A 27,567-nucleotide genomic window follows, 5' to 3' on the forward strand; every position below is an offset into this window, starting at 1 on the left:
CTGTCTAACGAAGTATAGACATAATGATCAAAATACTGTATTGAAATGCAAAACCATTTTTTTTCTTTTTATTAATCATTGTTCATATACAGTTTTCTCCTTTTTACTCCCAATCCAGTTCCCCCGCCCACCCCCCCCCCCCCCTTCCCTCCCATTACCACCCTCCCCTTAGTCTATGACCATGTGACCTTTAAGTTTGTTCCTGTGAACCCTTCCCACTGTCCCCTTAAATTCCCTCTTCTCTCCCCTCCGGTCACCATCAGCCTGTCCTCTATTTCAGTGTCTCTGGTTACATTTTGCTTGTTTCTTTGTTTTGTTATTTAGGTTCCTGTTAAAGGTGAGATCATATGGTATTTGTCTTTCACTGCCTGGCTTGTTTCGCTTAGCATAATGTTTTCCAGCTCCATCCACGCTGTTGCATAGGGTAGGAGCTCCTTCTTTCTTTCTGCTGCATAGAATTCCATCGTGTAAATGTACCATAGTTTTTTTGATCCATTCATTTACTGATGGGCATCTAGGTTGCTTCCAGCATCTAGCTATTGTAAATTGTGCTGCTATGAACATTGGGATGCATAGGTTCTTTTGAATTGGTGTTTTAGTATTCTTAGGATAGAGTCCCAGTAGTGGAATTGCAGGGTCAAAAGGCAGATCCATTTTTAGTTTTCTGAGGAAGTTCCATATTGCTTTCCATAGTGGTTGTACCAGTCTGCAGTCCCACCAACAGTGCACTAGGGTCCCCTTTTCTCCACAACCTCTCCAACACTTGTTGTTTGTTGCTTTGTTTATGATGGCCATTCTGTCTGGTGTGAAGTGGTATCTCATTGTGGTTTTAATTTGCATCTCTCTGACAGCTAGCGATATTGAACATCGTTTCATGTGTCTTTGGATCCTCTGTATGTCCTCCTTGGAGAAGTGTCTATTCAAGTCCTTTGCCCACTTTTTTAATTGGATTCCTTGTCTTCTTAGAGTACAGTCGTGTAAGTTCTCTATATATTTTGGAGATTAGACCCTTGTCTGAGGTGTCATTGGCAAATATGTTTTCCCATACAGTTGGTTCTCTTTTAATTTTCATACTGTTTTCTTTAGCTGTGCAGAAGCTTTTAATTTTGATGAGGTCCCATTTGTTTATTCTTTCCTTTATGTCCCTTGCTCTAGGGGACATGTCATTAAAAAAGTCTCTTCGTGAAATATCTGAGATTTTCTTACCTACGTTCTCCTCTAGGACTTTAATGGTGTCATGTTTTATATTTAAGTCTTTTATCCACCTTGAATTAATTTCTGTATATGGTGTAAGTTGGTGCTCAAGTTTCATTTTTTTTGCACGTGGCTGTCCAGTTCTCCCAACACCATTTGTTGAAGAGGCTAGTTTTTATTCCATTTTATATTGCTGCCTCCTTTGTCAAATATTAATTGACCATAGAGACTTGGGCTTATTTCTGGGCTCTCTGTTCTGTTCCATTGGTCTATGTGCCTGTTTTTATGCCAGTACCAGGCTGTTTTGATTACAGTAGCCTTGTAATATAGTTTAGTGTCGGGTATTGTGATCCCTCCTACTTTACTCTTCTTTCTCAATATTGCAGCAGCTATTCGGGGTCGTTTATAATTCCATATAAATTTTTTAAGTGTTTGTTCTATGTCTGTGAAATATGCCAATGGTACTTTAATAGGAATTGCATTGAATGTGTAAATTGCTTTGGGTAGTATGGACATTTTGATGATATTAATTCTTCCAATCCATGAACACGGTATATGTTTCCATTTGTTTGTGTCTTCCTTGATTTCTTTCTTCAGTGTTGTGTAGTTTTCTGAATACAGGTCTTTTACCTCTTTGGTTAGGTTTATTCCTAGATATTTTATTTTTTCTTTTTTGCTATTTCAAATGGGATTTTTTTCCTTGATCTCTGCTTCTGCTGTTTCATTGTTGGTGTACAGAAATGCCTTTGATTTCTGGATATTGACTTTGTATCCCGCTGTTTTGCCAAATTCATTTATTAGGTCAAACAGTTTTTTGGTAGAGTCAATAGGATTTTCTATGTATACTATCATGTCGTCTGCAAACAGTGATAGTTTTGTTTCCTCCTTTCCGATTTGGATGCCTTTTATTTCTTTTTCTTGTCTGATTGCTGTGGCTAAAACTTCCAGTACTATATTGAATAGAAGTGGTGAAAGTGGACAGCCTTGTCTTGTTCCTGATCTTAATGGAAAAGGTTTTAAATTTTTGCCCATTGAGAATGATGTTGGCTGAAGGTCTCTCATATATGGCCTTTATGATGTTGAGGAATGCTCCCTCTATTCCCACTTTGCCGAGTGTTTTTATCATGAATGGGTGCTGTACCTTATCAAATGCTTTTTCTGCATCAATTGATATGATCATGTGGTTTTTTGTCTTTGCTTTTGTTTATGTGATGTATTACATTTACTGACTTGCGAATATTGAACCATCCTTGCATCCCTGGAATGAATCCCACTTGGTCATGGTGTATAATCTTTTTAATGTATTGTTGGATGCGGTTTGCCAGTATTTTGTTGAGGATTTTAGCGTCAATGTTCATCAGTGATATTGGACTGAAGTTTTCTTTCTTTGTTGTGTCTTTATTTGGTTTTGGAATTAGGATGATGTTGGCCTCATAAAAAGCGTTTGGGAGACTCCCATCTTTTTGGATTTTTTGGAATAGTCTGTGAAGGATAGGGGTTAGCTCTTCCTTAAATGCTTTGTAGAATTCTCCTGTGAAACCATCTGGTCCTGGGCTTTTGTGTGTTGGGAGTTTTTTGATTACTGCTTCAATTTCTTTTGTTGTTATTGGTCTGTTCAGACTTTCTGCTTCTTTTTCATTGAGTTTTGGAAGATTATATTTTTTCTAGAAAGTTGTCCATTTCATCTAGGTTTTCAAATTTTTTTGGCATACAGTTCTTCGTAGTAATTTCTTACAATCCTTTGTATTTCTGTGGTATCTGTTGTAATCTCTCCTCTTTCATTTCTGATTGTGTTTATTTGGGTCTTTTCTCTTTTTTTCTTGATGAGTCTGCTTAAAGGCTTGTCTATTTTGTTTATCTTTTCAAAGAACCAGCTCTTGGATTCATTGATCCTTAGAATTGTGCCTTTAGTCTCTATATCATTTAATTCTGCTCTGATCTTGGTTATTTCCTTCCTTCTGCTTGCTCTGGGCTGTCTTTGTTGTTGTTCCTCGAGTTCTTGTAGACGTAGGGTTAGGTTGTTTGTTTGGAAAGTTTCTAACCTTTTTAGGTGGGCCTGTATCGCTATGAACTTCCCTCTCAGGACTGCCTTGGCTGTGTCCCATAAGTTTTGGGTTGTAGTGAGTTCGTTTTCATTTGTTTCCAGAAACCTTTTGATTTCTTCCCTAATATCATTCTTGACCCATTCATTGTTTAATAGCATGCTATTTAATCTCCATGATTTTGAGTGTTTTTGGTTTTTTTTCCTTCGGGTTGGTTTCTAGCTTCAGTCCCTTGTGGTCTGAGAAAATGCTTGGTATGACTTCAATTTTCTTGAAATTCTTGAGGCTTGTTTTGTGTCCTATCATGTGGTCTATCTTTGAGAATGTTCCATGCACATTTGAAAAGAATGTATATTTAGCTTCTTTTGGATGGAGGGCTCGGTAGATATCAGTAAAATCCATTTCATCAAGGGTATTGTTCAATGCCACAATATCTTTGTTGATATTTTTGTTTAGAAGATCTGTCCATTTTTGATAGTGGGGTGTTAAAATCTCCCACTATAATTGTGTTGCTGTCCATATCTTTCTTGAAGTCCTCTAAGATTTTCTTTATGTATTTCGGTGCTCCTATGTTGGGTGCATATATATTTACAATATTTATGTCTTCTTGATGGATTCTTCCCTTGAGTATTATGAAGTGACCTTCTGGGTCTCTCTTTATGGACCTTTTTTGGAAGTCTATTTTGTCTGATATGAGTATTGCTACCCCCAGCTTTTTTTTCTTGACCATTTGCTTGGAAGATTTGTTTCCAGCCCTTCACTTTCAGCCTGTGTAGGTCTTTTTATCCTGAGGTGGGTCTCTTGTAGACAGCAGATATGTGGGTCATTTTTTTCTTATCCAATCAGCTATTCTATGTCTTTTGATTGGAGCATTTAATCCATTTACGTTTAAGGTTATTATTGATAGGTACTTATTCATTGTCTTTTATGTACGTGTGTTCCCCTCTCTCTCTCTCTCTCTCTCTCTCTCTCTCTCTCTCTCTCTCTCTTTCTTCACTCCTCCTTAAAGCAGTCCTTTTAGAATCTCTTGCAGAGCTGGTTTGGTCGAGGTGTATTCTTTTAGACTTTTTTTGTCTGGGAAGCTTCTTATTTGGCCTTGTATCTTGATCGAGAGCCTTGCTGGGTATAGTAGCCTTGGTTGCAGACCTCTGGTTCTCATTACCTGAAGTATTTCTTGCCATTCTCTTCTGGCTTGAAGTGTTTCCATTGAGAAGTCAGCTGTTAGCCTTATTGGGGCTCCCTTGTATGTTGTTTCCTTCTTCTCCCTTGCTGCCTTTAAGATTCTCTCTTTGTCTTGAAATTTTGTCATTTTAATTATGATGTGCCTTGGGGTGGGTCTCTTTGGGTTCCTCTTGATTGGGACTCTCTGTGTTTCCTGGATTTGTGTGACTTTTCTCTCGTCAAATTAGGGAAGTTCTCCTTCATTACTTGTTCAACCAGGTTTTCGATCCCTTGCTCTTCTTCTTCACCTTCTGGTATCCCTATTATACGGACATTATTGCGTTTCATATTGTCTTGCATTTCTCTTAATCCCTCCTCATTCTTTCTGAGCCTCTTTTCCTTTTCTTGCTCTTTCTGGATGCTGTTTTCTACTTTGTCCTCCAGCTCGCTAATCCGATCTTCTGCTTCATCAATCCTGCTTTTCATTCCTTCTACTGTGTTCTTCAGTTCAGAAATTGTATTCTTCATTTCCTCTTGACCTTTGTTGAGAGTTTCTATTTCCTTTTTCATGTTTATATAGTTTGCAGTGAGATTGATGTAGTTTCCCTCTAATTTCTGAAAGCTCATTGTGAGTTAATTGAACTTCCTGGTAATCATTGTTTTGAACTCACTGTCTGATAGTTGGGTTGCCTCTATTTCATTTAGCATTTTTCCTGAGGCTTCCTCGTTTCCCTTCAGTTGGGGGTTGTTTCTTTGTTTTCTCATTGTTCGTGGGTTTCTTCTTTGTTCTTTTTGTTTGTTAATTTGAACTGTTCTGGTTCCCTGTATTTATGGTGTGAACTTCTGTGGTAGAATTTTTGTGTGTTTCAGTGGTGCAATCTCCTTCGTGTATCCTGGTGGTCACAGCTTCCCCCTACTCTTTTTTGGGATCAGTTGGAGGAGTAAGGCAAAATGGTTTAAAACAGCAAGATAGTATACTATGATATTTACTTTAGCAGCCAGTAGAGAAGAGATGGGTTATCCTTTGGCTCCTTATAGTGTAGCCGTGATCCTCCACCCCCCCTATCCACGTTTTAGAAAGGATGGAAAGAAGGTAAGACTCTTACTGGGGACGAGAGGATTGTTAGTTGGATCTAGAAAGCTGTGAGGCTGTGGGAGGTCAGCTTCTAAGGTAGGGGTTGGACTAAAGATTAGTATATAGGAGTAGTGAGTAACAGAATAGAGACAACCCCCCACAATAGTATAGTTCAGAAAATTGCAAAGTGGGCTGAGATCAGGTAGGGGTATTGAGAAGCATTTACAATTGTATAGACTAGGTCTTACTAGCAGTAATAGTAAAGTGACAGTCTTGTGGCAGAATCGATGAGGTCTAGATAACAAGAATAAAGAGTATAGAACCTTGAGAAGTGTATTAATAGAACGCAGATGAAGGATAGTAATTTATCAATATCTTGTGACTGAGATACCAGGGGAAACCTATCAAATGACAGTATAACCAGCCAAGCAAAGAAGATTATACAGAAAGAGAAAGAGTACCAAAATATTATTAAAATAAAAAATGTCGTAAAAAGTGAGAAAAAGATAATACAAATTTACAGAAACTTGCAAGATTAAAACAAAAAGGAAAGAAAAGCAGAAGATGTGGTGCAGGAGAGCTAAATTTGGAGTGGAAAGAATAATATTAGGTTGAATGGAAGAGAAACGTAAGGGATTGCGATATAAAAAATAATGAGAATTGAAAAAAAAGTCACATAAAACACAAGATAAAATCAGTCAACCAACAACAGCCAGAGAAACCAATAAAAACCAAACAAAACCAAAAAAACTAACAAACCAACAAACAACAAACAAACAAAAAACCTCTTGTTGGTTTCTAACTGGCCAGACCAGTTTTTCTGATCTTGCTAGCTTCAGCTGGCTGAGGGGCCTTTGAAATGCTTCTCTCTCTCACAACCAGAACTCAGCAAGTCTGTCAGGTACCCCGGGGCGCTCCAAGACACACTGGTGCGAGAGAGTGTCTTCCCGATGAAGGTGCGGGAGCCCAGCGGTTTCCAGCTCCGTGTTCCCCGCCAAATGGCTCTCCGACGGAATGTTGGCGCCTTTCCCGGCTCTCCGGTCGGGCTGGCTGGAAATCTCTGGGCCACCACTGAAGGAACGCGCCAAGCCCCTCGTCCCTCCTGGGATTGCAGCGCGCAATTCCTGCCTCCCTATGGGGCGCGAGCCGAGCGCGGCCGGCTTGTGCTCACTACCGCTCTGCACTTCCAACGGGCTAAAGATGCCCCTGGTCCTGTTGGCTAGAGGCTCTCACTTCTCGGCCTCTGGGCGGGATTTTATATTCCCTGGGCGATTTTTTTCTCAGTCCAACTGGCCAATCTGCTCCTTCTAGCAACCCGTTCTCCCCTGGAGTTGCTTACCCCCGTATTCGGGGGAGGGAGGGAGCAGCAACTTCCCTCTCCCGGGATCCCTGGGGCAGAGCCCGGAGCACCGGGCGGGCCTGGGGTCTGCGCGCTCCAGAGCCCGCGCTGATTCTTGGGCCCCTTTTGTCCTGTATCCGCCTTCTTACCGTCTGGTTTTCCAATAATTTCTGATGTCCTGCTTTCAAAAGTGATTCGGCAACCCAGCCCACTTGCTCTGCCTCTCCACCGATCCGCGAGTTTCCCCCCTCTTCACAGAAGCCGAGAAAAACGCTGCCTACAGTAAGGCCGCCATCTTCCTCCCGCCTCGCAAAACCATTTTAACAGCTGAAATTTAGAAACTGTTTGGTATAATTATTAACCACACAATTATTCTACACATCTAAGTTTATGAAGTAGCAAATACACAGATCAACTATTCACCTATATGGTCAAAAATTACTACTCCTCATCCCAATGTCATTTTTTAAAAGATTTTATTTCTTTATTTTCAGGGAGAGGGGGAGGGGGGTAGGAAGGAAGGGAGAGAAACATTAGTTGGTTGCCTTTCTCACACTCCCCAACCAGGGACCTGGGCTACAACCCAGGCAAGTGTCCTGACTGGGAATCAAACTAGCAACCTTTTAGTTCACAGGCCAACCCTCAATTTACTGAGCCACACCAGCCAGGGCCCAATGTCATTTTTTGCAGAACTAGAAAAACCCACCCTAAAATTTATATGGAATAGCCCAACAGCCAAATAGCCAAAACAATCTTGAGAAAGAAGAAAGATGATTTCAAAACTTACTGCAAAGCTACATTACCAAAACAGTGTGACAGTGGCACAAAGAGACAGAGAGACCAACAGAACAGAGTGCCCAGAAGTAACGTTTAAATAATTCTTGACAAGGGTGCTAAGACCATTCAAAGGGAGAAAGGCCCATCTTTGCAACAAATAGGTGAAAACTGGATAGCCATATGCAAAAGAGTGAAGTTGGAGCCTTACCTAACACCACATACAAAAATTAACTCAAAATGGATCAAAGACTTAAATGTAAGACCTAAAACTATAAAACTCTTAGAAGGCAATATAAGGCAAAAACTTCATGACATTAAATTTAGCAATAATTTCTTTCTTTCTTTTTTTTTTATTTCTTAAATATGACACCAAAGGTAGAGGCAACAAAAAAAATAAGTAAAAAACTGGACTTCATAAAAATTTTTAAATTTTATGCATCAAAAGACACTATTAGCAGAGTAAAAAGGCAAGCCATAGAACAGGAGAAAATATTTGCAAATTATGTATCTGATAAGGGATTAATGTCTAGAAACATACAGAACTTCTAAAACTCAACAACACCAAAAACCAAACCACTGAATTAAAAAATGGACAAAGGACTTGAAGACACGTTTTTCCAGAGCAAACAGACAAATATCTAAGAAGCACCTGAAAAGATACCAACATTACTAATCATTAGAGAAATGTGAATAAAAACTAAAATGAGATACCCACCTACTCACACCCATTAGGATCACTACTATCACAAACAAACCAAAACAGAAAAATAAAAAGTTTTGGCAAGGATGTGAATAAATTGGAACCCTTGAGCACTGTTAGAAGGAATGTACCACTGCATGGAAAACAGTATGGCCATCACTCAAAAAATTAAAAATAGAATTACTATATGATCTAGCAATTCCACTTCTGGGTATATACCCAAAAGACTGAAAGCAGGGTCTCAAAGAAATATTTGTAGCTCATGTTCACAGCAGCATTATTCACAACGGCTAAAGTGTGGAAGCAACCCCAGTTTACTTATCCAACAGATGAATGGATAAGTAAAATGTGGCATATATACACAATGGAACATTATTCAGCCTTATAAAGAAAATGTGGCATATATACACAATGGAACATTATTCAGCCTTATATTGACATGTGACAATATGGATGAATCAGTAATAGAAACCAGTAACAGAAAGACAAATACTGTATATTAAGTACCTAAAGTAGTCAAAATCAGAGACAGAAGATAGAATGATAGTTGACAGGCATTGGGGGTAACAGGGAAAGGGGAAGCTACTGTTTAAAGGGGTATACAGTTTCAGTTTTACAAAATGAAAGGAGTTCTGGAATGGGACAGTGGTGATGGTAGCACATTATGAATGTAATTTATACCACTAAACTGTACACTTAAAAATGGTATAGATGGTAAATTTTATGTAATATGTGTTTTACCATAGTTAAAAAAAAAAACTTGGGAGAAAAAAGCTACTTTTGCTCTCATTAGAAACTTAATTATGAAAACATGGATGGACCTTGAGGGTATGATAAGTATAATAGATCTCACTTACATGTGGAATCTAAAGAAACTGGAAAAATCCAAGCTCACTGATACAAATAAGAGACTGGAGGTGAAAGGTTGGGGATTGGGCAAAATGAGTGAAGGGATAAAACAGTAGGAACTTCCAGCTATAAAATAAGTAAGTCATGACATGTAATATACAGCATGGTGACTATAGTTAATGATATTGTACTGCATATTTGAAAGTTGCTAAGAGGGCAGATCTTGAAAGTTCTCATCATGAGAAAAAACTAACTATGTAGGGCAACAGATATTAATTAGACTTACTGTGATCCTTTCACAGTATATACAAATACTGATCATTGTTGTACATCTGAAACTAATCATATGCCATTTCTACCTCAATTTAAAAAAAGAGTATTTACTGATCTAGAAAATGTCCTTTATGTAATGTTAGTGGGGGCAGCATACAGCACACGTAGTATATGCTAATTATGTAAAATGTTTACATGTATATATAGGATGAAAATGAGTGGAAATATACAAAAAGGTAATAACAGTTTTCTCTGGGTGATAAAATAATGTATTATTTTAACTTTATTCTTTACACACTTCTGAATTTTCTATTTTTTTTGCAGTGAACCCAGGCCCAACACCAAACATTAATGCTTCTTTCAAAGATTCCATTGCTAAGAAAAAAAAATGAAACAAAACTTTGAGGATATCAAAATAATAAAATTGTTTCAAGTTTTATACAGTACTTTTGTTTTCAAAGCAAATTACTCAGGATGTTTTAAAACAGCCTTCTGAAAAACAAGTGTTTAAAAAAATAAGCATTAGGCTAAGATTAGGATTATTAAACCTATATCAACCAGCCAGAAAACAGCTGACATATAAAATATCATTATGTGGAATATTAACGTATATTCTTACAAAATCAATGAACACTTTCCAAATCAAATTCTCCTAAGTTAATATTAAAGTTCAATTATTTCACTATAACTTAACAAAAAATTAACATTGTCAATGTCTTCCAATTTTGAATGTGCACATCTGAAATACATCAACTCGTCTTTTAACTAACAACCTCCAATGTATTTGAATCTAACTATATTTGAGACATCCTACTGCCCTAACAACATACAAATATTTCTTTTGAAGAAGGGAAACAAAGAAAGAGATACAGAAAATGCTTTTAAGTTCTACATTTATAAACTGCACAAGAAAAGTGTTCAAAAATTGTCTTGAGGGTTTTGACACATACCAGGCTCCAATTTGATAATTTTTACTGCAGCCAACTCTCCCGTATGTATATTTCTGGCCTAAAATGAAAATGAAAATAAAATGCTTTAAAAGTTTGTTAACTATATAAAAGTTACTTGGTATTATGTTAATTTGTTGCTTATCAATCATGCTTTTTAAAAAAGCTAAAAAACAAAATTTCGAAGAGTATATTATTCGTTTTTTCATTAAAGAAAAATATACAAATGATACATATACAAAATATTACCTTTAGTCCCACCACTTAAAAACAGTTCTGTTGAAAATGTTGGTGTACTTCTTCCAAGTCTTTTTTTTTATACCTGAGTTAATATTTTTCTAAATTAAAACATATTCATGAGGAACTAGACTGCAGGTACTAAGCATGCAACAGAATATACTGATGTCAAATTATAATGTTGTACACCTGAAATTTACATATTATTATTAACCAATATGCAACAGCATAGGGATCTGGGCTCAGGATCCCAAGGACACCAGACCAAAAAATCCCACAGAGCTGGCATTACCCCATGACCCCTCACTGAAATCCAAAGGTTGTCTGATGGCCAGAAAAAAACACAGTTAGGCCCACAAGAATGCAACCACTCCTCCAATGCCTAGGAAAAATGTCTTAACTCCCTTCTAATCTCTTGCTTTTTGCATCCTGACAGAAAAATTTCCAAGCCCGCTTTTTTCAAAAACCTGCCTTTTTACACAAGTCTGCTTTGCCCACAGCTTATAAAATGGTGCATTTACACAATGGAATTCTATGCAGCAGAAAGAAGGAAGGAACTCCTACCCTTTGTAACAGCATGGATGGAACTGGAAGGCATTATGCTAAGCAAAATAAGCCAGGTGGTGAAAGACAAATACCATATTATCTCACCTTTAACAGGAATCTAATCAATAAAACAAACAAACAAGCAAAATATAACCAAAGACACTGAAATTGAGAACAGGCTGACAGTGACCAGAGGGGAGAGGGGAGGGAATTTCAGGGGAAAAGGGGAAGGGTTTGCAGGAACAACTATAAAGGATACATGGACAATAACAAAGGTGGGGTAGAAAGGAGAGGGAGGTGGCGAGGGCTGGGATGGAGGTAAAAGGCAGAAAACTGTACTTGAACAACAATTAAAATTTAAAAATAATAATAAAAATAAGAATAGAAAAAAAAGTACTTACAATACTCCATAAGAATATTGAAGCAATCCCAGACAAAAAAATCCTCAAAGAATATATATATATAATAGCTAAGCAGAGCCAGTCCCTGAGCAAGCTTACAGAACCTTCCTTTCCTCTGTGCTGCATCTCTTATGCTTGAGCATAACCTAATAAAATCTGTCTGGAACTTCTCTGGGATTTTCTCATTTCTATCTTGGGGAACTCAAGAACCTCAGTGCCAATAACAAATGTTACTTCAATAAATTTAACTTTTAAAAACATCGCGGACAAAATACTCATGGTTGTCATATATTTAATAAATATAGTCATAGGTTATTGAAGGAAAATTTTTAATAAATCATCTGTATCTTTTGATCTGGAGGAAAAAAGTTTAAAACGTTAACATTTGGTATATGTGTTTTCTTTTTGTGGCCCATCTGTGCGTGCATGAGTACATGTGTTCATGAGAGTATGTATGTGTTATAGAAGAGGATGATGTCAACACAGTCTTCTACAACAGGGGTCTCCAACCCATTAGGAACCAGGCCACAGAGCAGGAGGTGAGCCTGAATGTAATGCACTTCAATCATCCTGAAACCATTCCTCCCCTGCCACCGGTCCATGTAAAAATTGTTTTCCACAAAACTCATCCCTGGTGCCAAAAATGTTGGGGACCACTGTTCTACAACATGCTTTGCAATGCTGCCTAATTTTCCACTGATAGAACATGTAATTTACTTAATTAATCTCTTATTGTGGATAGTTAGGATTTTAATATTATTTTGTAAGTATAAATAGAGATAAATGTATGTTATTTATATCTATCCACAGCTTTATTTACTTTAGATAAATTCCTTAAAAAAACCTATTTACACTTAAAATATTATAGACAGACTTACTATAATTAGTGTTGCAATAATTATCACCGTAAATATTTTAGCACATATTAGTTTATTAGTAAAGCAACCTCCAAGAATGGTCAGGTCAAAAAGGTATGTGGATTTAAAATGGATATATTACCATGTTGCTCCAAAATAAATTATGTAAATTTATATTTTCACCAACCTTGGGGATTAAATCTATATCTGTCAAGTTCTATTGAATGTACAAATATTTATTGTTTTTAAAATTACATATTTTCTTCATGCTATATATAATTTTAAATGGCTATATAATAGTCCATAAATCATTCTCCTTTAATGCTAGACATTAAAGATGTTAACTCAGTCTTTTCATTTTTTAAGATAATTTTTAAATATATTCTAAAGTATGAAATTACTAGGTCAAAGGGTATGAATATGCACATTTAAAGCCATTAACACACACTGCCTACACACCTTAAAAGGGCTGTACCAGTATACTGGCATTGCTAATATGGGTGCTCATTTTCATTGCACCCATGGCACTCCGTATGTGGAAATTCAATTTAATAATTTACAACATCTTTGACTTACTAGATTTGAATGTGAACTTTCATACTTGGCATAAAAAATAAGGAGTGCATGATAAAACAGGAAAGTATGATCACTAATTTGCTGGATTAAATAAATAAGTCATTTTACCAGAGGAAACAGTTGAAGAATTAGAAGAATGACAAAGAATGTGGGGAAGACGGCCTTACAAGGCATACTTTTAGAAATGACATACAGAGGTTGAGAGAAAAATAGAATGGGGGAGAGAACCACAGAGGTACAGTCACAAACGGGAAGAAGAAAAAAAAAGGACTGTTCTACAACAGAAGTCTCAAATATTTTGTGATGCGATATTCACCTTTTCCTCATCTGTTGTGGTAAACAGGGGAAGGTGGCGTCTCATCAAGAGAGAACAGACATTTCAGTAACCTCCACCCAGAGTTACCCCTTCCCCAATCACTAACACAAATAGAGACTGGACTGGTCAGCCAAAACCTCACACTACTGTTACTGTCTCCTCTTTCTTGACTTTGGACAAAAAAATTGTCTGTTAGCTTTGGGTCTAAAATCTCTCAGCATTTCAATCTCTCTTGGGTTATAGAAAGTTATGTACATACAGACTTAGGCAGTCAATTGCCACACTTCACATGTCAGTTGAGATTCAGGTACAGAAAATATGACCAGAAGTTATAGAATAAGTAATAACATTGACCTTCTGGGAATTTTGTTTAGTGGGCAATAAGACGTGAATTCTGTAACAATGATGTCAATTATATTTGTAAACTTTTATAGTTTGGGGGAACTTTCATATTCAGTACTTACGTTGATTTAAAGCATAAAGATTTAGCTTAGTAAAGTTAAGTGACTTACCCAAGGCCATCTGCTGACATGGACAAGAGTCACAGTCAGAACCCAAGAACTGTATTCTGATGTCAAGGTTTCACTGCTCTTTTCAATATACTAGAATTCTCTTTTCCTTTTTTAAATGCAATAGGCTCATGTGGACATGAGCTAGTTGAGGACTCATTCAAGTTACCATGTGCAATGAGCCTACAAATTGTTATTCCATCTCCTAATCATCTCTGGAATCCATCTCCTCTACTCCTCCATTGCTGGTTTTAGTAAAGTTTTTTCTTTAAATAAATCCAACAGGTACTAAAGAAAAGTATTAATTGAATAATATTTAATAGATCTCATGGGTGACTTCTGTTGAATAATTTACCAAGTAATGCACTAATTATCTTTTACATTAAACTAAGTTATTTTCTATGATGATTTCTGATGTAATAGAATGTGAACTCTTACACACTTAAAGTCTTCAAGAAATAATTTCAGAGTTGATCATATTTACTTCAATCCCTAAATATCAGTACATTTCCTGGTTTTCCCTCTTTCCCATCCCCTAAAAGTAACATTTTTAAAAATTTCCATTAGAATTCTAAAAAAAAAAAAAAAAACCCAAAATAGAGAAGCACCTATGGACATAGAGTGGAAATTTATATATTGGGAAGAAAGGTTTAAGTATGAGAGACACGATGGCACAAGAAAGTAACATATATATACACTCACAAATAGAGCCATTTGAACCATTCAAGGTTCTAACATCCAGGGAAGGAATGGAATAATTAACTCATGAGACAGTAACAGTCGCTGACACATTTCCAACAACAAAATATCTTCAGCTTATTCATTACTTCTGTTTTCCAAGCAAAACAGGCATTAGGGCAATACACTCTTCCAGTCACTGGAAACCAAAAAAAAATATGAGTCTATGCTTTGCAATTACAGATTATTAAACAAGTGCCAACAACATGAAAAGATCTTATATACTTCTAGGAGAGTTTGGAACAATTAATTCCAGTTTCAGTCAGATTAATCAGAAGCAAATGACTTGATCTCTAGTTTGAAAAAAACTGTCCTCATTCTGGTATATTCACCTTCCCCTGCCCTCCTTCCTGCCCCCTTAGCCCAGTTAATCTGGACTGTCCTTCAGATTGCAATTTGGTGTCACCTCCTCCAGGGAGTCTTGCCTAATATCTCAAGGCTAGAATTGTGTTCTCTTCTTAGCTCTGGGTGTGATTCTTTGAAGATCTGTGAGGTACAGCACTATAAATTTGTTGAACGGACAATTATGATTATAGGAAAGTTATTACTTTTTGCTTACAAAATAAGAATATTAAAATCATCTACAACTCAAAAGTGTTATGAAACTGATAATATACTGTTTTAAATGATCTACTTAGTTTTATGCTGGTTGATTCATATTCAATTTTTATTGCTAAGAAGTAAATAAAACATTTTGGAGAAAAAAATTACTACAAAACATTGTTTTAAAAAATTCAAACAATATAAGTGAAAGATGACAGAACCCCTCCTCCTAACCTCATCCCTCTGAAGTAACTCCTGTGAATAATTTAGAGGAGATCCATCCACACTTAATTAAACTGATTCCTAAGAACACATATACTGACGGTTTAACAGCTTCTTACAAAGTTAAACAGTCTTTCCATATGATCCACCAATTCTCTACTTCTAAGCATTTACCCAATTAAGCTAAAAACCTAAGTCCACCACACAAAAATCTACACAAGAATGTTTATAGAAGGCTTTATTCATAATCCAAAACTGGAACAATCAACATGTCCTTCAATAGGTAGATGGATAAACTGTACATTCACATAGTGAAATATTATTCAGTGACAAAAACAAATGAGCCATCAAGCCATGAAAAGATCTGGAGGAACCCCAAATGCATACTGTTAAGTAAAAGAAGCCAGTGTGAAAAAGCTACATACTATGAGTCCAGCTATATTACATTCTGGAAAAGGCAGAACTATATAAAAAGAATAAAAGAACAGTGGTTGCCAGGGGTTTAGGCTGAGAGTGATGAATAAGTGAAGCACAGAAAATTTTTAGGGTGGTGAAACTATTCTATATGAAACTGTAATGGTGGATGCATGTCATTATGTATCTGTCAAAACTCAGAACTGTACAACACAAAGAGCAAACCATGGACTGTAATAATAATATACCAATATTGGTTCAATACTTATAATAATATATCATTAATCAAAGATGTTAATACAAGGGGAAACTGTGTGGGTAGGGAGGGAGGTGGATAAACAACTCTGTACTACTTCTCAATTATTCTGTAAATCTAATATTGTATTAAAATTAATTCTACCAATTACTTTTTCTTTTTTTTTTTTAACAATTACAGGGACCAAGATGGATTTTTTTTTTTTTAAGATTTTATTTATTTATTTTTAGAGAGGGAAGGGAGGGAGAGAGAGAGAGAGAGAGAGAGAGAGAAACATCAATGTGCGGTTGCTGGGGGTTATGGCCTGCAACCCAGGAATGTACCCTGGCTGGGAATGGAACCTGGGATACTTTGGTTCCCAGCCCGCGCTCAATCCACTGAGCTACGCCAGCCAGGGCCTAATTCTACCAATTACTTTTAAAAGAACACAGAAAATTCCCTGGCTGGTGTGGCTTAGTGGATTGAGTGCCAGTCTGCAAATCAAAAAGTTGCAAGTTGGATTCCCAGTCAGGGCACATACCTGAGTTGCAGGCCAGGTCCCCAGTAGGGGACATGTGAGAAGCAACCACACATTAATGTTTCTCTCCCTCTCTCCCTCCCTTCCTTTCTCTCTAAAAATAAATGTAAAAAATCTTAAAATAAAAGAACACAGAAAATTATTTTAAGTATATATACCTTCAGGCATATTTCAGTTGATTTTTATGATAAGAATCAACTGATACTTTGTTTCTCAATTTAACAGAACCAAAATGACAAGGACCAAAAACACACTTTTTTTTTTAGCAATTCTGAGAGGTTTAGAAAGAAGTAGATCATTGGATCATTGGAGGATGTGAACAACAATCACAGAACCACATGAAATAAAGATGGTATTTTAAAAGTCAGCTACACCATGCAGAGGTCTTCAAAATATATGTAGTTAAGTAACAAGTAAATACTGTAAGCTCTAACTCCCACTGATGGAAGAAACACAGAAATGTCAATCTCCATTTTGATACATATTTCTGTTCTCTCCAAATGAAGAACTGATGGGCAAATGGTCTTACTCTGTAATTTTCCAGCTGGATTTTTAAAACAGAAAGCAGTACCAGGCTCTTTTATAATGAAAGGCAAAGAGGCTTTCAGAAAAAAAAATCTTCTAAACAGAGACTTTACAGATTCAATGTACTAAATAGATCTTTCAGATACTTAACTATATAATTTCACACTAAAATCCAAACAGTCACATGTGATACTGATTTCTGAAACCCAGTATCTCCCTGCAACAAGTTAAATGTGATACTTTCAAGTGTTTTTGTTTTTAACTTTAATACATAAGAATTTGAAGATTCTGGATTATGTTTACAGAAAGAATTAATAGAAGTACTACATCCCTTCTACAAAAAGGATCTAAATATATTTTTGATTCCTATTCATTTTAGTAGGTTACTGGTATATACTAATATTGGCCTGAGAGTATACCAAACACTCAGAAATCTAATAAAATATTTTACTACAGTAAATTTCTTATTAGTCAGGAACTGGAATTACTGAATGGAAAAAAGATAAACTAATGGGATCAATGTCACCATAAAATCCATAAAACAGCCTTTCCAGTTAATTAAGTTTCTCCTCTCATTGCCAATGCAATTCTCTTTAATTTCTTAACTAATATTTTCAAGTCAACTTACTACTGGAGAATTATTTTAACTCAAACTCTCCTGGCTTGGATTTTTAAATTCAAAGTAAGAAGTTACCCCTATATTTTCACTTGCACCAAGAAAAAAAGATGCTGATCTTTCTAAGCCATTTAGATTTCAACATTATCCAGCTGCCATTTTATCAGCTCTAAACTTTCCTACATGCTGTGAAAATTTTTAATGTGACAAATGAAGTTTTATCTCTAACACATTTTAACTACAAGTTTTCAACAAAGAATAAGATATGACTTAATGCACAGTACATCTCAGTAGCCATGACATTAGAAGATAATTTTTAAAACTAGGGTTAAAAAAATGAAACTGGCAAGTAATGACCATCATCTAAAAGCTATAGCAACCAAGAAAACTGTACTTGAACAATGATTAAAATTAAAAAATAGAAAAAAAAAAGGTAAAAAAAAAAAAGCTATAGCAACCCAGATGGTCACCATGAAGATACATGAGGTCAGCTCTCGTATTCCACTTTACTGCTCCTCACATTGGGCCCCTCTCCTATCCTGTTAACTTTCTCCCAGGGTATTTTCAGGGTCACAAAACTATGCCATGAGGCCAACTGGGGGCCATCAGCTTTAAACATGCCTCCTTCCACCAAAAGTATTCTTTAACATAACAAGAGAAAACCCAGATGTCCCAGTATTTAACAAGCAATCTCTAGCTGCTACTCCTCAGAATTATGTATCCCAGATTAAAGAATATGAACTTTGATACAAAAGTGGCAACACAGTACCTGTAAGATCTAAAGGGATGCAAAGTAGCTGGTTTGTTCACAAAAGCAGTAAAATCACTTAGGTCATAGGCTGTAAAACTTCTACACCTGATTTCTTAACGTAACACTGCTTCTAACTGATTCATTCATTCAACAAATATTCTGAATACTTACTATGTGCCAGGCATTGTTGTTGATGTAATGAAATAAAATAGTTCTTGCCTTCAGGGAGCTTTTATCAGTTGGAAAGGCAGAGAAGTGAACAGTAAATACAGTACAGCGTGAGAAATGTTCCCAAGGTGATAAACGACAACCTAAAAGCATTGAGCCCAGTAAAAGTTGACTGGAGAAAGCGTCCAGGAAGAAGTAAATCTAAGCTGAGACTTAATGAGATTTCCTAGGAATGGGGTATAAGGGATTATGGCAGAATTCCAGGCAAAGGTATAAAGAAGAAAACATGGGCATTTCAAAGAAGCAAAATTGTCTTGTACTAGAAAACATAAGAGTATAAAGAGGGCATGGTGAGAATTAAGATTGCTTTGAAGCTCAGTAGAGACTGCACAGACTGTCACCTGCCATCCTCGTGTGGCTATTACCTGCTAACTTCTTGGTCACCCTTCCTTGTTCCTGTAAGACTTTATAGCCTCTGGCTCAGTCTTCCTCTCTACCCCATTCTTGCCACCATTCTTAGAAACCTTAACATCCAGATCTTCTCTCGAACTTCTGATTTTTTTGACCTCTTATCTGAATCTTGATTTCAAACACTGTACTTTCTGATCATAACCTTCTATCCCAGGGGTGTCAATCTCATTTTTGCCAGGGGCCACAACAGCCTTGCAGTTGCCTTGAAAGAGCCTAATGTAATTTCCACTCCTTAACAGTTAAGGAGTAGTTACATCTACTAGTAGTTACATATGGTCCTAAAATTATTTCAGCCCTCTGAAGGCAACCTTGAAGCTGATGAAAATGAGCTTGACACCCCTGTTCTATCCTTTCAGCTCACTTACTCTAGTCCTCCCACTCCAGTGATTCTTCCACTTCGTCAACCCAATGCATTCCCTACCTTCTCCCTTAACTTGTAAGGGTTCCATAGCCCATCACTCTATTTATAATCACTCTCTTGGAAACATCCTTAATTTCCTTACCCTTCATTCTCTACATATATTAGCCTGACAAAATTCTAATATTATTAAACCCAATTACCCACTAATTCCATACTGGTATCAAATAGCTAAATGTTAATGGAAAAACATTACAAAATTAGCTTAACTGGTCTTAAATTCCAATCAGAATACAAATATCAAACTATAGCTTCTCTACTAGGTTTGATTTTTCCACTCTTAACTCTTCATAAGGACTATTTTACTCCTGTCTTCAAACCTTCAATAATGCCTCAGACTCTCTGTTACTCCCTCCTCTCTTACTTATCTTGACTGATGATGGAATTTCACCTTTTCTTTCTCTAACACTCTCCTTTAACAGCCATCTCCAGGACAAATCTCTTCACTGAGCTCCAGATTTCTAAATCTATGGAAACCTGACAGGCATCTCAACCCTAACCTGTCTAACAGAACACTCAGTGATACCTGCTCCACAGACCCATTCATCCCCACACCTTCCCAATCTAAATAAAGTTATGGTATCCACCCTGTTGATTATGTCCAAAACCCAAAGTCATTCTTCATGTCTTTCCTTCACAATCTTTGATCTGATATGCAATCAGCAAATCCTGATAGCTTAAAAATACAAACAAAACCTATTCACTTCCCTTTACCTTCTCAGCTATGCTCGAGTCCAAACTTGTCTCCATTAGAAATTGGTAAACTACTTAAGGTGAAATGCAAAGAAATAGCAAGTCAAGGATAACTCCTAGTTTCTGGATTGCATGACTGCGTAAGCAGTGTGGACCCATTCATGAAGATGACAATCACAGGAAGATGGATACATTTAATGCGAGAGGGCAGTGAAGGGCTCAGGACAACGGGCTCCAGTTTGGACATATTTAAATTTTATATTCCTATGGAAAGCTAACTGGTGAGATCCCATTAGCCACTTAATATACAGCCCCTGAAGCTCAAGAGCTACTACCCTGGACTGAATAAAAATTTGGGCATCATTAACATTACTGATTCTAAGCAGATAGATGAGATTACTTAGGAAGGGTATGTAGAGTTATGAGAAAAGAGTCAAGAACAAAATCCTAAAAATCACCCACATTTAAGGGAGAGTGAAAATAGACGAAACTAAAACTACTCAAGAGATACTATTCTATTAGAAGTTTAGTTAGGAAAACTTTTAGAAATCATCTAATTCAATCTCCTTTCTACAAAAACAATTCTCTTCTACTTAGTCTATGGAGGTCATTTGGTCAACCTAACACATTCATTTTTTAGATAACTTCAATTGTATAAAGGCTTTTTTATGATAAGCAAAATCTACTGTCCTATAATTTCTCCTCATTAGTCCAGTCCCAGTTTTGGTGTGTGAGACAATATTGATTCAGTCCATTCCTCCCACTATGACAAATGAGTCCCTATAGCAGCCTGGGGCCTAAGTTCTAATTATAACCATGCTCACATCAAAAATATAAAAGCCCCCTTCTATCTGTGGATGAATCATGCTAACTTCTTCAACATGCCACATATACATTCCAGGCCCTTCCCACCATTGTGGTTACTATTTACTTTGACTATATGCTCAAAGTTTGATGTCCAAGACAAATGATAGTATTTAAAATATCAGATTCATGACATTACAGGTGACTTCATTTTTCATATTCTATAAAATTATAATTTTTAAATTTAAATATAAATATTAAAAGTATTATATTGAAAACATAATGCAATACTTTATCCTCTGACAGGAGCAAAGTGCTCCATTTTACTTCTGTAAATCCTTTTGGGAAAAGGGAGGTTATACACACTATACACATTATATACCATAATTTATTATTTAAATTTCCAAGAAACCACTTCCAATAAGATTATTAAGTTTAGGATACAAAATATAATAAAGGGGGAGCCACTTAAAGCATATCCTCTGCATGGAGAGTTTAAAATAAAGAAAGTCATTCACCTGGCTGGTGTGGCTAGGTAAACTGAGTGCTGGCCTATGAACCAAAGGGTCACTGGTTCAATTCCCAGTCAGGGCACATGCCTGGGTTGCAGGGCAGGTCCCCAGTAGGGGGCGCTTGAGAGGCAACCACACTGATGTTTCTGGTCCTCTCTCCCTCTTTCCCTCTGTCTATAAATAAATAAATAAAATCTTTTTAAAAAGTCAAGTCATTCATTGTTTTAACATTTATTCATTGACTACCTCTTTTGCATTTGATACTTTTAAGTATGAGAATATTGGGGTGACAACAAAGGTGTATCTGTGCTATTGCAATGGGACAAATTTTCAATGGGACAGATGTTAGGTCAATATGGGAAAGTTTAAAAAAGAAACTGACTGCTTCTAAACACAGCATGTCATTATCTGAATAAGTTAAATGACCATTTCTCAAGGATAAGGCATATGTGAGAAGTCCTCCGTGGAGCAAATTATTTCCAAGATGTCTTCCACACACCATTGTGGAAGTCTGCAGAGGTGCTCCTTCTTCAATGGCAGGAGAACATATTCCAAGTTTCCCCCCACTATCAGGCAGCCATATTCAGAGCCTGAGGCCTGCCCATTAAGGTGACCCCAAATATGGCCACATGACTTACATCTCAGGACACACTAAAGCCTTAGTCTATTAGAACACTTGTCTATGAAAAAGTTTTTCTAATACTTTCCTAATACAAATTAATTTTTATTGAAAAATGAGATCCTTCCAGATTACTTAAAGTAAACTAATTATCTAGAAGTCTTAATGGTAAAGGAAATGGTTTAAGATTAAAAGAGGTAGGAATGCCCTGTCTGGTTTGGCTCAGTGGACTGAGCGCCGGACTCCGAACCAAAGGGTCGCAGGTTCAATTCCCAGTCAGGACACATGCCTAGGTTGCAGGGCAGGTCCCCAGTGGGGAGTGTGCAAGAGGCAACCACACATTGATGTTTCTCTCTTTCCCTTTCCACCTCCCTTCCCCTCTGTCTAAATAAAATAAAATCTTAAAAAAAAACTAGCATGAAAAAAAGTAGCATGTGTTTCTATTTAAAAAAAAACAAACAAAAAAAAACAAAAAAAACAGCTGGTGTGGCTCAGTGGATTGAGCGCTGGCCTGCGAACCAAAGGGTCGCCAGTTCAATTTCCAGTTGGGGCACATGCCTGGGTTGCAGGCCAGGTTCACTGGTGTGGGGTGTGCAAGAGGCAACCAAACATTGATGTTTCTCTCCCTCTCTTTTTCCCTCCCTTCCCTTCTATCTAAGAATAAATACATTAATTAATTAAAAAAAAAAAAAGAGGTAGGACTTTCAGCCAAGATGGAGGCGTAGGTAATACATTTTGCTTTCTCACACAACCAAAAGAAGGACAACAAATTTAAAAACAAAAAGTAACCAGAACTGCCAGAAAATCAAAATGTATGGATGTCCAACAACCAAGGAGTTTAAGAAGAAACATTCATTCAGTCTGGTAGGAGGGGTGGAGACCAGCCACCAGGGTGAGAGGACACATGGCAAGGCTCTGGTGACAGAGTGGGCAAAGCAGCTGGTGGACCAGGCGGTCCCACATTTGCCTGTGGATAAACCAGGAGGAAGAAATGGGAAGCAAGAAAAACCGCACAACCCAGGATTCCAGCACAGGGAAATAAAGCCTCAAAACCTCAGACTGAAAACACCTGTGGGGGCTGCAGCAGGGGGGACAAACTCCTAGCCTCTCAGGAGTTCACTGGAGAGACCCATGGAGTCTTAGAACATACACAAACCCACCCATCCAGGAATCAGCACCTGAAGGACTCAATTTGCTTAGGGGTAGCAGGAGAAGTGACTGAAAGCCAACCTAGAACTGAGCAAATGGCACTGTTCCCTCTCAGACCCCTACCCCATACACAGCGCCACAATGCAGCACTGTGAGTTGCCCCATCCTGGAGAATACCTAAGGCTCTGCCCCTTACTACATAACAGGTGCACCCAAACAAAAAAAACATGGCCCAAATGAAAGAACAGATCAAAGCTCCAAAAATAGAACTAAGTGAGGAAAAGAGAGCCAACCTATCAGATGCAGAGTTCCAAATACTGATAATCAGGATGCTCACATAAATGGTTGAGTATGGTCATAAAATAGAGGAAGAAGTGAAGGCTATGCAAAATAGAATAAAGAAAAATATACAGGGAACCAATGGTAAAGGGAAGGAAACTGGGACTCAAATCAACGATTTGGAGCAGAAGGAAGAAATTAACATTTAACCACAACAGAATGAAGAAACAAGAATTCAAAAAAAATGAGGAGAGGCTTAGGAACCTCGGGGACAACTCTAAACGTTCCAACATTCGAATCATAGGTGTGACAGGAAAAGAGGAAGGGCAAGAAATTGAAAACTTATTTTAAGAAAACATAATGGAGGAGAATTTCCCTAATCTGGCAAAGGAAATAGACTTCCAGAAAGTCCAGGAAGCCCAGAGTCCCAAAGAAGCTGGACTCAAGGAAGCACACACCAAGCCACATAATTATATTACCCAAGATTAAAGATAAGGAGAGAATCTTAAAAGCACCAAGAGAAAAGGAAAGAGTTACCTACAAAGGAGTGCCCATAAGACTATCAGATGATTTCTCGAAAGAAACCTTGTTACAGGCAAGAAGGGGCTGGAAAGAAGTATTTGAAGTCATGAAAGGCAAGGACCTACATCCCAGATTACTCTACCCAGCAAAGCTGTTATTTAGGATGGAAGGGCAGATAAAGAACTTCCCAGACAAGAAAATGTTAAAAAAGTTCATCATCACCAAGCCCTTATTATATGAAATGTTAAAGGGACTTATCTAAGAAAAAGAAGATGATCAAAAATACGAACAGTAAAATGACAACAAACTCACAACTATCAACAATGAACCTAAAAACAAACAAACAAAGCAAACAACTAGAACAGGAACAGAATCACAGAAATGGAGATCACATGGAGGGTTATCCGCAGGGAGGGGGAGGAGTAGGGGGAAAGATACAGGGATTAAGAAGCATAATGGTAGTCAGGGGGAGGTAAAGAATAGTATATGAAATGGAGAGGCCAAAGAACTTATATATACGACCCATGGACATGAACTAAGGAGAGGAATGCTGGTGGGAGGTGGGGTGCAGGGTGGACGGGAATAAAGGGGAGAAAAAACATGGAATAACCATAATAGCACAATCAATAAAATATATTAAGAAAAAAGAAAATGAACAACAAAAAAATCACCAAAATGCATGCATTATTACTAATAATTAGGTATGGAATTTGCTATATAAATTATATAGTTTAATTTATGAATAAAATATAATTTATGTTTATGTTATATTCAAAAGAACCTAAAATGCTAATTGGAAAAACATAAGCGTACCTATGTTCATTGGAGCATTATTTACAATTGTCAAGATATGGAAGCAGCCCAAGTGTCCATCAGTAGATGAGTGGATAAAACAATATGGGACATTTACACAATGGAATACTACTTGGCTGTAAGAAAGAAGAAAATGTTCCCGTTTGCGATGGTTTGGATGGACTTGGAGAACATTACGCTAAGTAAAATAAGCCAGTCAGAGAAAGACAAATACCATGTGATTTCACTCATATGTTGTATCTAATGAAGAAACTGTACTAAGATGCAAAATAGAGACAGACTCATAGATAGGGAGCAGGATGACAGTTAAGGGTTGGGGTGGAGGAGGAGTTGTTGGAGGAGGAGTGACTGAGCAAAAAGGAAAAAGGACTCATGGACAAGGACAACTGTGTGGTGATTGCTGGGGGGAAGGGGTTGGTATAAGAGGACTAAATGGTAATGGAAAAAATGTATAAACTAAAATAAATAAAAATAAAAGAGAAAAGATGTGGCCAATCACTGTTAGTAGGTGCGACTTTAGCAGGGAATAACTGGTCAAAATTTCCTAAACAAACCTTAAAAAATTAATTATAAAAATTTACTTAAAGAAATAATTAAGGATATGTGCTATGAATTTGTTCAAGGTTACTAATCACAGCATTACTTATAACAGGGAAATACTGGAAACAATCTGTTCAACAAAATGGATTAAAAATTGTGCAACAATTCAAGAAAACACAAATATTAAATGTGTATATTTACTGACACGAAAAGTGGTTTTGATGTCCTGTTAAACAAAAAAGTACATTATCAAATATATATACTACAGAATAAAAATTATACATATAATTGTATATATGCTTCTATATGATTTATGTATATATCTCTAATATGAGTTTTTATAAGTCTAGAAAGATATATACAACAATGCTTACATTACAGTGAAGGAGTTAGAGGTAATTTTTCATTTATTCCAACATGAAATTTTTCTAAAATGAACACATATTATTTAGAGGGCTACCTATGCTGAGGCAAGGAAGAGAGAGGCAAAATAGGAAGGCAAGTCCTATCCATGGATCTATGCTATTGCAGAGAGAATAATAGAAAATTATTCCTGGGGGAAAAAAATGGTAAAGGACCCAAGCCTCTCTACCATCTATTACAACGATGATAGAAGCTAAAAAGCTTAAAATGCAAAAGCTGTTCCTAACATACTGAATGTAGTATCTATTAAAATATTAAGTCATGCTTGCATTGCCTCCTCCTGATATTGGTAAGAGGAAGGGTTAAAAAAGAGGCTCAAGACGGTATAGGGCACCTAAAAAAGGGGCTGCATATGTATGAGAAATAACAAACTTGTTTAACTTTTTCTCCTTTCTGTATCTTTAATCATCTTATAACATACCATAGAACTTACTATCTTTAATGTTTATTGTCTTTCTCCCAGTTTGGTTTTTTTTTTTAGTTTTTTTAAAGATTTTACTTATTTTTAGAGAGGGGAAGGGAGGGAGAAAGTGAGGGACAGAGACATTAATGTGTGGTTGCCTCTCACATGGCCCCCACTGGGGACCTACCTCACAACGCAGGCATGTGCCCTGGGAATCAAATTGGTGACCCTTTGTTTCACAGCCTCTGCTCAATTCACTGAGCTACACCAGCCAGGGCCCCTCCCAGATTCTTGATGGCAAGGCTCTTTCTCTATTTTGTTCACTGATGTATCACAAGGAACTAGAACAGTGTTTAGTACATAAAATGTCCTCTATAAATATTAGTTAAATGTTAAATACTCCTTTTTACCCTGTTACCCTCGCCCCCACTCCAACCCAGCTTCCCATTCATCTGTGTCTCACATACTCATAGGAGAATAACTGGGGCTGGAAATCAATGGAGGCTCTACAACAGAAAGTGAGGAAAACAGGGAGGGAAGGAGAAAGGGAAGAAAGAAGGCTTAAATTTATAACCCTACCCTGGTTCCTAACAATCCCATCCTAAGTTTCTACCTTTAATCTCCTTTCTAAACTCCCAGTGCCTCCCAAATTCTTTGTCTGGTTTCTTTCTATAAACTCAGTAACATTCCTGGTCATTTGGATGATAAAATAAACTTAAAGAATAATAACTGAGTCCTGGCCGGTGTGGCTCAGTTGGTTGGAGTGTCATTCTGTAAACCAAAAGGTCATGGATTTGATTCATGGTCAGATCAGGGCACATGCCTAGGTTGTGGGTTCAGTACCAGTTCAGAAGCATACGAGGGGCGACTGATCGATATTTTTCTCCCTCTCTCTCTCCCCCTCCCTTCCCCTCTAAATATGTCCTCATGTGAGGATTAAAAAGAAGAACTGAAAGCTATAATCAACTTCAACGGAAGGCAAAACCTAGAAACGATCAAAGAAACATCTGTGTGTTTCTTTTTCCCTTCATAGCTAAGATGCTTCAAGGAGTGATCTACATTCCCTCTACTTCCTTATTTACCATTCACACGTCAACTCTTTTTAACCCTTAATGAATCCTTGCTTCTTCTTACTTACATGACCATTCTATGGCTCACTCCTTCAAAACATATTTATTGAATACATACTACATGCTAAGCACTATGCTAGGTTAGCTGATTCAGCATTAAACACAAGGCCCTTGTTCTTACACACTTTGAGTAGAGGAGGGAAGACTGACAGCAACAATGGTGAGTGACAAATGATGAGCATTATGGCAAGAAATCATACAGCATATAGATATGACCTGTATAAGGAACAGAAAAGGCCTTC

At 37.1% G+C, this 27,567-nt stretch overlaps 1 protein-coding gene across 4 annotated transcripts in view; it reads right to left on the reverse strand.

Moving 5' to 3' along the window:
- The window catches only part of MAP4K5 (mitogen-activated protein kinase kinase kinase kinase 5), a 105,788-nt gene that overhangs the window by 71,668 nt on the left and 6,553 nt on the right, over positions 1 to 27,567 (reverse strand). For 3 of the 4 annotated variants that reach the window (XM_045823036.1, XM_045823037.1, XM_045823035.1), the window contains exon 3: positions 10,361 to 10,418. The exons of the other annotated variant lie outside the window; for it this stretch is intronic. In XM_045823036.1, the coding sequence (XP_045678992.1) occupies positions 10,361 to 10,418 (58 nt within the window). The remainder of the gene's footprint in view (positions 1 to 10,360; positions 10,419 to 27,567) is intronic. 4 annotated transcript variants of the gene reach the window in all.

Source organism: Phyllostomus hastatus, unplaced genomic scaffold (genome assembly GCF_019186645.2).
Source record: "Phyllostomus hastatus isolate PE091 unplaced genomic scaffold, TTU_PhHast_1.1 phas_scaffold_501, whole genome shotgun sequence".
In the NCBI taxonomy this organism is placed as follows: Eukaryota; Metazoa; Chordata; class Mammalia; order Chiroptera; family Phyllostomidae; genus Phyllostomus; species Phyllostomus hastatus.